This window comes from Zootoca vivipara, chromosome 5 (assembly GCF_965207765.1).
Source record: "Zootoca vivipara chromosome 5, rZooViv2.hap1.1, whole genome shotgun sequence".
Classification (NCBI taxonomy): Eukaryota; Metazoa; Chordata; class Lepidosauria; order Squamata; family Lacertidae; genus Zootoca; species Zootoca vivipara.
The window spans coordinates 23718158-23730533 of record NC_142588.1 but is presented as its reverse complement, the minus strand read 5'-3'; the positions used below and the strand labels follow the sequence as shown (position 1 = coordinate 23730533).

Here is a 12376-nt window from a genome sequence, read left to right as displayed (position 1 = left end):
CTGTCAAGGACGTGAGGCAAAATGGCAACCCACCCCCTTGCAATCAGAATAATGCTAAAGACTCTGTAGCTTATACCTTGTTTATTTGACAGTGGAGCTGTATTATATTATTTCTTGGGAGGGCTGTTGCTTCTTTATAGCCACTCACCTATAAAGGAAGCTGTGTGCATGCATGTACTCAACTCCTCCCTTTTCTTTTCAGTTGAAAAAAAAAACCAGTCAAAGCTTGCAAGTATAGATGTGGAAGATATTGAACCAAGTTCACATTTAAAGGCAGGGACTCGAGAGTCTGTTCCTTCTGTTCCTTCCTACACAGGCTCGAGGCTAGTTGTGGACCATCCACAATGCCGGTAGGCTCCTCATGAGCTGTACTGGGAGCAAGGACCTCGTAACTGTTTGCGGTAGGGAAGTTTCTACAGATCTCATTTAGGTCATTGTCAGGCAGGAAATCCCTGATATTTGTCTGTTTTTTGGCAGTGCTCGTTGCTTCATTGGAATGCTGCCTGCAACGTTTCTTCTTTCTTCCCTCTCATACCGGCAAGAAGATAAGGAGAAAATTTCTCGAAACTGCAGGGTCAGGGCAGGTTGTGCTGTTAATGAGCCCCGCTCCCTTTAACAGTCTTTATCTACAGCGTTATCTTGCAGATTTATGGGAGAAGTAGAAATAATCTGAACCATAAAACCATAAAACTTCTAAAATAAACGCCCTAAGGCATCTTAGAGCCCTTAAAACCCTTCAAAACAGAAAATAAAAACAAAAGCTTTACCGAGCATAAAACAAGGCTACCGTTCACGTCGCCATCTTGATGCCACCGCTTTTAAAGGCAAATATACCAAATTCACACTTTTGGAAACAATACACAAACCAGGAAACAGCTATCTTTTGAAATTTGCACTTCTCTGAATGTTACAGCGCAGTTGTGCAGCCAACTAATGTTTACAAAAAATGCACTTACTGGGGTAAAGTGTGCGTAAAAATGCATACATTTATGAAAAAATAACATACAAAAATGCATTATATTAAGCAGTATTGCCTTCCAATACATTGTACAAAATTAGATATAAAAAATTCAGGAGAGATTTGCACTAAAATGCTGAAGAATTATCGGGCGGAGTTGTTGGTTTTTTTTTTTAAATGCAATTTGATGTGAAGAACTGAACTTAAGTTTGGAAACTGAAAGAAACAGAAACTTACAAATTCCCTACTTGCAAGTCAAGACTTCCTTCTTTGGCAGTACAGTGGTACCTCGGTTTAAGTACACAATTGGTTCCGGAAGTCTGTACTTAACCTGAAGCGTACTTAACCTGAAGCGAACTTTCCCATTGAAAGTAATGGAAGTGGATTAATCCGTTCCAGACGGGTCCGCGACATACTCAATCTGAAGCATACTTAACCCGAGGTATGACTGTAATTGGTTCTGGAAGTCCGTAGTTAACCTGAAGTAAACTTTCCCATTGAAAGTAATGGAAAGTAGATTAATCCGTTCCAGACGGGTCCACGGAGTACTTAAACTGAAAGTACTCAAACCGAAGCGTACTTAAACCAAGGTATAACTGTATTTGTTTTGGCTATGTAATTCTGGAGATGCCCCTCTTCTTCTACAAGACTGGAATAGAGAGCAGCAATACATACTGATGAAATGGGAGGGCGCTAATGAGAAGTAGTAGACACAACTTTCACACTGAAATTTGAACAAGGTTGCTTCCTATTCCTCACTGTTTCTTTCTGAGTCTCACAGAGTTTGCAGGAGGGTGGGGAAGAGACGGGATGACTCTTCCCTGAAAACTATTTGCATGGACAAAAAAAGGCTGAAGTACAGGGAAAGTATTTGAAGATTTTTTAAAAAATATGGCCTTAGGAATTACATTTTTAATTACATTTAGCTGTGAAGGTAAGACAAAATAACCGGAGTTAATCAGGTTTTGCTAGGCCTTTTGGGTTGCAATGAAAATTTTATCTACTTCCTGAGGATACAATTTGAAATTAACCCTGTGACGAACATAGGGTTTATTCTGATTCTTCAGAAAATTGTGCTCCTTGACTTTCCGGGCCATTTAACATGTTATAGAAAAGGTGGAGGCCGGGATTAACCACGCCTTGATGATGATGTTTAAAGCTTATTTTCCTGGCAGAAAGTACAAAGTAAATGTCCCTCAGCAGTGCAAAATATTTTTAAGGAAGCTGTTGGTCTTGGACTAGTCTATGTAGCAAAGTCCTTTAACCACACATCAGTAAGACCACTGTCTCACACATTTGATCATGCCCTTTCTTTGAGGAAAATGGTAATAAAGAAAGTACTTCTGTCCACTATGAGAAATGGTTGAGGGAATGGGGTAGGTTTAGCTGGTAAAGAAGAGACTGAGAGGAGATAGTATAGCCACCTTCAAATATCTAGATAGGTATCCCCAAACTTTGGCCCTCCAGATATTTTGGACTACAATTCCCATCTTCCCGGACCACTGGTCCTAGGGAAGATGGGAGTTGTAGGCCAAAACATCTGGAGGGCCGAAGTTTGGGGATGCCTTATCTAAACCAAAGGGTTCAGGTTACAAGGAAGGAGATTTTGACATCAGGAAGAACTTCCTAATGGTCAGAGCTGTTCAACAGTGGAACGCAGTCCCTCATAAGGTGATGGACTCTTCTTCCTTGGATGTTTTTATAAGCAGAGGTTGGATGGCCATCTGTCATGCATTATCTAGTTGAGATTCCTGCATTGCAGGGGGTTGGATTAGATGACCCCCAAGGTCCCTTCCAGCTCTACAGTTCTATGATTCTATGACTTCCCCTCACCAGTCAACAATGTGAACCCCCTTCAAATGAAGGTGTAGACTTAGAGCTTCCATCCAAAGTTTGTAGCAGACACTCACATGTAGGCCTGACCTCTCTCTGATGTTTTTAAACCCCTACCTACATCTTCCCTGATGGGCCACATTTAAAAAATAATAATTGTAGAGAAGCTATGCTTGCACCTGCCTTATGAGATAAGCCAGTTGTACAGGAGTCCATCTTTCTGGTATATTTGTGCCACCACGTCTCCTTTTAATTCTGGCTAGAGAGTGCCAAGCCAATTATCCAGCTGGGAAAGCTTTCCCATCACCGTGGGCAAGGGCAAGTGGCTTAGTTGGCAGGAAGGGGTAGGAGATGGGGCAACAGTCCCTTAAGAATGCCACTAAGTCATTCCAAAGTACAATTCCAAATAGAACAAACATTTTCAAAAAATCAATAATGGCAGGATATAAGGGAGAAAGGAAGAATGGGAAGGTATGTCAAATAAAACAACAACAATGCTGATTAACCAATGCAAGCACTTATCATTAGTGAGTAGGAGGTCCCTGTGAGGTGTAAGGGATACCCAGGTATCTTGTGAAAGGAGCCTTTGGGTGGTCAAGGAGGATGACAGATAATCAGGGGTACCATGTTGCCTATTTGTCAAATTCAGCCACGAGGAGCAGCCGGGTAGGCGCGATCAGTTGGGACAGACCCACATATCTTTAAACAACAACAACAAAACACCCTTTTAAAGCCCCAAACATATATTTCAGAGCATATGTTGCACCACCTTTTGGTAATTTAATGAGACCTGTTGGAGTTCTGTGAGGAATTTAATGAATGAATTAGAGAGTGCTATGAGGCCTCCTTTCTTTCTGTAGGGGCAGGTAATTCCAGTGTGCTTCAATGTTGTGCCAAAGTAGGGTGACTCAGTTTGTCCTGGTGCAGAGGGGCATTAGAACAGTCTGCTTTTTAAAAGAGATCTCCAGATGCATTTATGCACAGCTGGTGTTCTGGGCATTCTTTCTTCCAGACCTGGAGCGAAGTGTGTCTCCAAGTTTAATTCAGAAAAATTGATGTGTTTCAAGTATCGGAAGTTTGGAAAACACTGCTATATTTATACCATTGGGGGAGTAGGTTGGCCTCTTTCTGCGTTACTGCCAAAGGGCTCTCATCCCATAGCCATAATCACTTTTTATTTGGGAAAGAAAGTTGTTGGAAGCGCTAAGGGAGTGTTTGTAGCAGCAAACACGGAGTTACTGAAAGCAATTGTCCTAGGAAAGGTAATACTGCTAGGTGCTGAAAACTAATCAGCAGCCCAAGAGCGTCTCTGAATTATTTTTAGCTGCTCGGTGTTTATATTAAGAACAAGAATGAGCTAATGCAGAGGCAAAGTCCAAAAATGACAATGTGACGTGCCCTTGACATTGTATATATTGTGCCTATTATTTTTCTTCACCTGATATATGTAGGTTCCCCCCCCTTCAAACATTTGGCTTATGATGGATGTACATTCATGCTTGCTTGTGCATGCATGTGTGCATGCGCAAGCACATGTGCATGATCAAGCTGAAGTTAAGCACTTTTATGTTCTTTGATTTTATTGGGGAAGATTTTGTTGTCCATGGTTTAACCTGCAGCTCTCTGTGGAGAGCCTTCATCCTAAGGCAGGCATAAGGCAACCTGGGCTCTCCAGATGTTTTGGAACTACAACTCCCATGATCCCTAGCTAACAGGGCCAGTGGTCAGGAATCATGGGAGTTGTAGTTTGAAAACATCTGGAGAGCCAAGGTTGCCTATGCCTGTCCTAAGGGGTCAGTCTATGCCAACTTGGTCCTTTACAAAACAGCCTTCCGGAATGGAAACCGGTGCATCTGTGGTGCACAAATAGTTCAGTATCTAATTTGAACTACCCCATCTGCAAGGACATTCCCACTTGATACATTGCTGTGCAAAACAGATGGTGATGACCTGCTGAAAATAAAATGCCTGCTGTTCTTTTTTAGTTTAACAACACAGAAGCTGAGCAGTGCTCTTATTATGAAGGAAGTTTGGTTACTATGAAGGGGTTCATTTGTTTTACTATGAGGGCCTCTTACAGATCCTCCAAGTGTCCCTATTTTCCAGGGTCAGTCCCAGATATAGAAGCCATCCTGGTTTCTGATTTGACGCTGGGAAGTCACATTTTTCCTTAGGGCATCCCTATTCTCATTGGAGAAATGTTGGAGGGTTTGGAGTTATGTGACCCCTTGAGCCCAGGAGATAAGTAACTATACAACCTCTAGAAGACATCTGAAGGCAGCCTTGCATAGGTATTTTGTTATGTTTAATGTTTTTTATCTTTTTATATATGTTGGACTCTGCCCTGAGTGGCTGGGGCAGCCCAGTCAGATGAGTGGGGTATAAATAATAAAATTATTATTCTGCAACAAGACGTTCTTATTTTCAACCCCTTTCTCTGGTTTTATAAAAGCATTGCAGAGTTGCATTTGGGGGGAAATAGCAACAGCTAAATGGCCCAAGTGTTTTATCCTTGAGTAGATCATCTCCCAGCTCTGAGCGTTTTAAAAATACCTTCCCCCTTCCTCCCTCAGGTTGTTCTTCCCAATATAAACAAGACTTCCATGCAAGCAGTTCTGGATTATCTGTACACCAAGCAGCTTTCATCCAGTCAAGAATTGGATACGCTTGAATTAATTGCACTGGCAAACAGATTTTGCCTCCCACACTTGGTTGCACTTGCAGGTAAGGTTTCTCTCTCTTTACAGGTGTCGCCTTCAGCTTCCTGCCAATGATGTTGAAATTGTCAGCTGTTCCCCCCCCCCACAATCTTTGGGCAAAAACAGACATGCAGTGTTTTTTCCTAAAATCAAACCGCATAGAAAAACACTCTTTTTCTGTGCTGAGTTAATTTAGCCCGCATTCTTGTGTATGCTTAAGCGACAAAACACAAATAAGTGTCTGCAATTCATAATGCCCATTAGGCAACTTGATTACTCTTAATTGAAAGAGCATGAACACTAAAGTTTCCATTGCAAATTCCTGTTTTAAGGGTCTAATAATGGAGCTTGGGCAATTTTAAATTAATCCAGTTCAAGCATGTATTGCATAAAAGAGCAGTCCAAGTTACTTTTACTGCTCTAATCTGATGGTTAATTATTTTGTTAGTAATATGATGATAGTTAATTCCAATAACTGCTTATTTTCTCCCCCCTGCCCTCAAATTGTTTCAAAGAGATGTGGCTGGAAGCAAGATTATTCCATGACTTAAAAAAAGAAAAGAAATCTATGTCAGCCCAAATAGTAGTGTTGTTTTTCCTTGGGCAGTCTTGCAATGGATGAAAGACAGTTGAAACGGGCTGGAGGGAGCTAGATTTATTCTGCACAGTAAACTGGTTTGTGTTTCTCTTCAACCCCAACAGAGCAGCACGCTGTGCAGGAGCTTACCAAAACATCAGTGAGTGGTGTTAGCATAGATGGAGATGTGCTGTATGATTTGGAAATAGCCCAGGTTAGTATAATATATTATCTGTGGTTACGGGGGGGTGGGGGTGGAGAGACTTCCTGATGGTGAATGTATAATGCTTGGAAGGTTGCTGTTTCAATTTTTAGAAAGCCTCTGCGATGATAACCATGGTTACTGAGAATTGATACCTTTCCACCAACCTGCTATTTCTTTAGAAAATTCAGTGGAGAACTGCACATCATCTTAGCAGACACATGTTCCCAGACCTGTGTTTGCTGAGATAATGCAGGGGTGGGGCATCCATAGGAGAGAATGAGAGTGTTGCTTAACTGGTGCTTAACTCTTTCCCTGCCCACTGATTCACCCCTACAAATGCACACTCATGCATTTCCCCCTCTCCCAAAAGTCGGTCTTAATTCTGGTCTTGGGAGACCAGCAAACACTGAATAAATAACATGGGGTTCCAGGCGGTCTGCTGTCTCGGTACTTTATTTTCATTGACAAGCTGGAATCATAAGAATCTGCCCTGACACTGAGTCATAGAATCATAGAATTTTGGAGTTGGAAGGTGCTGCATCACACTGTTTATTCATGTTAAGATTTTGGTCTAACTAAGACCCCAGGAATCCTTTTCACAGGTGCTGCTGTCAACCCACATTCTATATTTGTGCATCTGATTGTTCCTACCTAAGTGTAGAACCTTACATTCTACAGTCGGGTCATTGGTACATCTAGCTCAGTAAGGCCTACTCTGACTGGCAGTGACCAGGATTTCAGACCAGGGTCTCTTCCACTCTTACCTGAAGATGCCTGAGGCATTCTGCATGCAAAGCAGATGTTCTGTCACTCTGCTTCAGCCCTTCCCCAGCATCTTTTTCAATTAATTTTTGATTGTGGATCCATCTGCAACCCTGACTCAAAGTAGTTAGCTCTGCTCTGGATCCCAGTACTGTATCTGTGGCTTTGTCACGTGCCACTGTGATGTCTCAATCCTTGAGTAGTTCTCCCTTGCCTTTAACTTCAGCATTGCCCCACATACTGACTGTTAACTCTACAGAATATAATTTCGGTTCTCTTCTTTTCCAGTTCCATAACGCTAACCAGCTGGCAGCTTGGTGCTTGCACTATATCTGCACCAACTACAACAGTGTTTGTTCCAAATTTCGAAAGGAAATCAAAACTAAATCTCCTGGTAAGGCCGTTTAGCAAGCTTTCTCCGCCTTTTCTTCCAACCTTTTTACATCTGCCCTCTCTTTATTCTAAAGCTGGGAGGGGGGGGCTACAAATCAAGTAAAGTTACATGCTCATACATGCATTTTTGCATTATTTCATTTGGCTCCCAAGACCCAGGTTTTCACTGAGCTTTTGGCAAGGTTTGGGTTGGCAGAGAACAATGGGAAGGGAAGGGAGTCTCCATGGTGTTGCCATCTAACTATCCAGACATAGGACACCTTGAAATCTTCCAGTGCCGTGGGAAGCAGCAGGATCAACCTCCGCATCTCATGCCCATTCATTTCCATCCTCTCCCCCCACACCTTTAACATGAAATCCTTCTCATCACATTAGGTGAGATAGGGACCAAGCATAAAGGCCAGGAGGCAACAGGTAGGAAGAGCTGCATCTACCATATCTCTCCTGGCATCAGGAGCCGTGCCCAGAGTTCTGTTTACCTGTATTAGGCATGCTGCGGCCTCGTGTGATCCTTTGGTTTTAATATAATCTAGGCCTGGCTGAATTGACCAAAGTTTGAATTCAAGGTTGCAAAAAGTGAATGACGGCAGGAAGTGAATCGAAGGTGAAGTTTGTCAGAGATGGAACAGAGGTTAAGAAAGGGCAGACAAGCACATATTAATTTGGGGTGTGTGTGTTTACAATTAGTTGAACTGTGGGCTGAAATCCCAAACTTTTGTTACTTGATGGTCTTTGTGGCTTTCACAAAAGACATTATTGATTTGGCTTCAAAAGACAACCCTTCTTGTACAGAGGTCAGCAAACTTTTTCAGCAGGGGGCTGGTCCACTGTCCCTCAGACCTTGTGAGGGGCCGGACTATATTTTGGGAAGAATGAATGAATGAATGAATTCCTATGCCCCACAAATAACCCAGAGATGCATTTTTTTTTAAAAAAAGCACACATTCTACTCACGTAAAAACACCAGGCAGGCCCTACAAATAAACCAGAGATACATTTTAAATAAAAGGACACATTCTTCTCATGTAAAAACACACTGATTCCCAGACCGTCCGTGGGCCGGATTTAGAAGGAGATTGGGCTGGATCCGGCCCCCAGGCCTTAGTTTGCCTACCCATGTACTAGAGATTGAGATGCATGTTAATTTCATTGATAGCATTGCTCTCCTCCCCATGTAGTAGTAGTTACATGAGAATAATATTGCTTTCTCCTTAACCTAGCCTATGGATTTGAAAGGAGTTGGTTTTGTTCCATTAGCTAGGGAGGAAATATATTGATATGCATTGCATTTGTTTTGAACTTCCTCTTTTTTATTTGATCATTAATACTTTGCATTATAAATATTGATAGTACTGTTTAAACATCAGGCAACCTGCCTAGAAGCTTATTCAGTGTGGCAGCAGAATTATACCTGTCCATCATTCCCTGGGGGGTGGCTGCCTCTGGAACCATCTCACTTCCACTTACTGGATATAACATCTAAGCAGTATATGCATGCATAGGCTCAATAATCTGGGGTTATGGATCACAGGTTGACATTAGATTCTTCACACATGTCACTTGTATCATGGGTTGCTTAGCCCATGTATCACCTCCTAAGAGGATTTTTATTTTTTGCTACACCACTAAAATTCACCATTATTATTTTTTTAATCAGACTTGTCTCAATTTGTCTGACATCAGAACAGAGCTATTATGTATGTGTACTTCTTTTATTTCTGCAGCATCTCTTATCGTTGCAGAGTTCCAATTTCTATTTTTAAGCTATTGTATTCTAGCATTTTATGTTGTTTCGTAAATACAGTTTGCAAATACCTATTTTTTTAGTTGCCCTATTATCTGAAAATGAAAAACTAGAGAGAGGAGAGCTTAGTTCTCCACCACAGATTTGGAATTACACATATTACCAGTCATGTACCATGAGAACTAGAAACATGACATATTTATTTGAAAAATGAAGGCTGAGATTTTCTGGGATTTTTGCACAAGATTTCAGATTCTGGTATGTAGAAGTAACAGTCCTGGATATACTGGGTTGTATCCAACATAGCTCTAAGTAATTGCTTTTCATAACTGTCTTGCCATAAAAGCTAATTTCTAACTTTGCAGAATTAAAATGATGTCCTAGTTACAGAATTCATTAGTTATTTGGGGACCTCTTTGGATTTTTTTAATACAGATAATCAGGAATATTTCGAGAGGCACCGCTGGCCTCCTGTGTGGTACCTTAAGGAAGAAGATCATTTCCAGCGTGTTAAAAAGGAAAGAGAAAAGGAAGACATTGCACTGAATAAACATCATTCAAAACGAAAGTGGTGCTTCTGGAATTCGTCCACAGTAGTTGTCTGAGAAAAGGAGAGGCAAACCTATCAATGGAGTGGCTTGGAAAACATTTCTTTAGAGGAAGTCTTATCATGAAGGAGAGCACCTCAGTCCACCGAGAACCATTGTTGTACCAGATGCCATGGAAGTAAATGGGAGTTCATTTCAATGGTGCTTCTACAGAAGTTTCTGGTGGATTGTGCAGAAGATGTTTGGGGCACTTGTTTTTATTCCACCTGTGTGCATTTATCATCTCTAAGGTCAACAAGCACAAGCTCACCTGAAGTGGGTGTGAAACTGCTCCTTAAAATGTCAAACGTTTGTATTTTTGTTTGTTTGTTTATAAGCTAAAATACTGTATAAAATCAGTATTTTCTTTTTCTTTTTTATACAAACCGATGACAAATCCCAGCAATTAATATTTCAAGCTCCAAAGTGGACAGTATTTTTATACAGTTGTGTATGTATGTGAAGGTCTTTATTTCAGCATTGTTCTTTCACAGACCACAGTTATTGTGGAACTCTTTGATTTAGACTGTTTCTTTTGTTTTTCCTCTTGCAAGTACAATGAAATATGACGAACGTCTCTGACAAACGTCCCTGACTTAAATTGCCATCCTAGCAACAAACCGACTCTTGCTAGGCAACTGGCTTCCCACCCCCCACCCCTTCCCAAACACTATGTATTCACAACAATTAGATCCTTATTCTTTCTGAAGTAATGGGATGTAACACGATCCAGTGACAACAAAGTTATACAGAATTTATATCTTCTTTCTTTCAGCTGAAGAATATGAAGCGTAATTTCCCTTTTCAGCTGCACCCAATGTATTTCCAGTATTTGCCATGTAAGGGCAGAATGCAACAGCCGTGTGAAATTTAATACTTTCTCTTTTATGTGTTCCATGGCTTTCAATGCCTTCATTTTCAAAAGGACCATTTAGAAATAATTAGAAGACCTCATTATGCTTATGTCTTTATCCACTGCAGATTTCCTAGGGACCTAAACCTAAAGGCAGTAAGACTTTTAGTTAATTACTTGGTTTGTTTCTTTATAGTTGTCTACGCCTTTTAAAGAAATATCTGTATATTTAAAACTGTTTGTTTGCTTGTTGAACATCCACATGTTAAGTAAGGGCTGTGGAGATAAGCTAATCCCTTCTATTACAGTGGTACCTCGGTTTATGAACACAATTGGTTCCGGAAGTCTGTTCATAAACTGAAGCGTTCATAAACTGAAGCGAACTTTCCCATTGAAAGTAATGGAAAGTGGATTAATCCATTCCAGACGGTCCACGGAGTAACCGTTCATAAACTGAAGCGAACTTTTCCATTGAAAGTAATGGAAAGTGGATTAATCCATTCCAGACGCGTCCGCGAAGTACTTAAACTGAAGCGTTCATAAACTGAAACATGGGTGTAATTGGTTCCGGAATTCTGTTCATAAACTGAAGCGTTCATAAACTGAAGCAAACTTTCCCATTAAAAGTAATGGAAAGTGAATTAATCCGTTCCAGATGGGTCCGCGGCGTTCATAAACCGAAAATTCATAAACCGAGGTGTTCATAAACCGAGGTTCCACTGTATATTCATATAGGAGCGACTCACCCACCTATTCACTATCAATGGTATTCTGACCCAAATAATCTCTTGAGCACTGAAACAGACATGATGGCAGTGTGGGCAAACTGCTTGCCTCTGTAAGATGTTCCATGTACATCATCAGGCATCAATGCGCCTTGAGCTGGTCCATCCAGGTGTAGAGTTAGCACCCCAGAGGTCTGTGGTGGATACACCAAGATTGTGCCACCTGTAACAAAATAAGGGTTTTTGCAGGCACCACCAGTCGGGCTTATAGCTGCTGTCATCTCAGTAAGGTGTACAAGTATGTGTTGCCTTTTTAAATATGCTGCAAAAGATATCCCAGGAAAAGCTCCCTTCCCCCCAGAAATTTTTATTAAAAGTTTTCACAATACAATAAAATTATATCTAGAACTAATGAAAAAGAGAGAGAAAAGAGAAAAGTTTTTTTTTTGTTTTAATAATGCATGCACAGCCCCACACCAAACTTACAATGCTTTGAGCTTTTTCTGCATCAAGTCTTAATATTTTAGCAGTAAACTAGATAATTCCTGGCTAAAAGAACCAGTGTGGTATAATGGGTGATGTGCTGGACTTAGGAGGCTTGAGGTCAAATCCCTGTTCAGCTGTGAAGCTTACTTCCATGACCTTGCAGGGGGGCCCCCCTCTCTTTCTCAGCCTAACCTACCTTACAGAGATGTTGCGGGGATAAAATTCAACATGCACTCCATTTGGATACATAGCAACTGGATAGCTCAGATGGTTAGAGTGTGTTGCTTATAATGCCAAGGTTGCAGGTTTGATCCCCGTATAAGACAGCTGCATGTTCCTGCATTGCAGGGGGTTGGACTACAGGATCCTCAGGGTCCCTTTCAACTAAACAATCCTATGACCTCTGTCCTCTGAGCTACTTGGGGGAAGGGTAGCATAAGAGAGCTTTTAAAGACTGCCTTTCAAGCAGGGCAACATTCACAGCCAGCAACTGATTCCTCCCCCTCCCCTTGGTTTATGCACTAAATGGTAGACTCCCAAAATTGTTTTCCACT

General features: G+C 41.2%; 1 protein-coding gene across 3 annotated transcripts in view; it reads left to right on the top strand.

The window, feature by feature from the left end:
- Positions 1-11744, top strand: part of RHOBTB1 (Rho related BTB domain containing 1) — a 58837-nt gene extending 47093 nt beyond the window's left edge. For all 3 annotated transcript variants that reach the window (XM_035138075.3, XM_035138072.3, XM_035138076.3), the window contains 4 exons: positions 5365-5515; positions 6193-6281; positions 7323-7428; positions 9607-11744. In XM_035138075.3, the coding sequence (XP_034993966.1) occupies positions 5365-5515; positions 6193-6281; positions 7323-7428; positions 9607-9776 (516 nt within the window). In that variant the 3' untranslated portion in view covers positions 9777-11744. The remainder of the gene's footprint in view (positions 1-5364; positions 5516-6192; positions 6282-7322; positions 7429-9606) is intronic.
- The last annotated feature ends 632 nt before the right edge of the window (positions 11745-12376 follow it).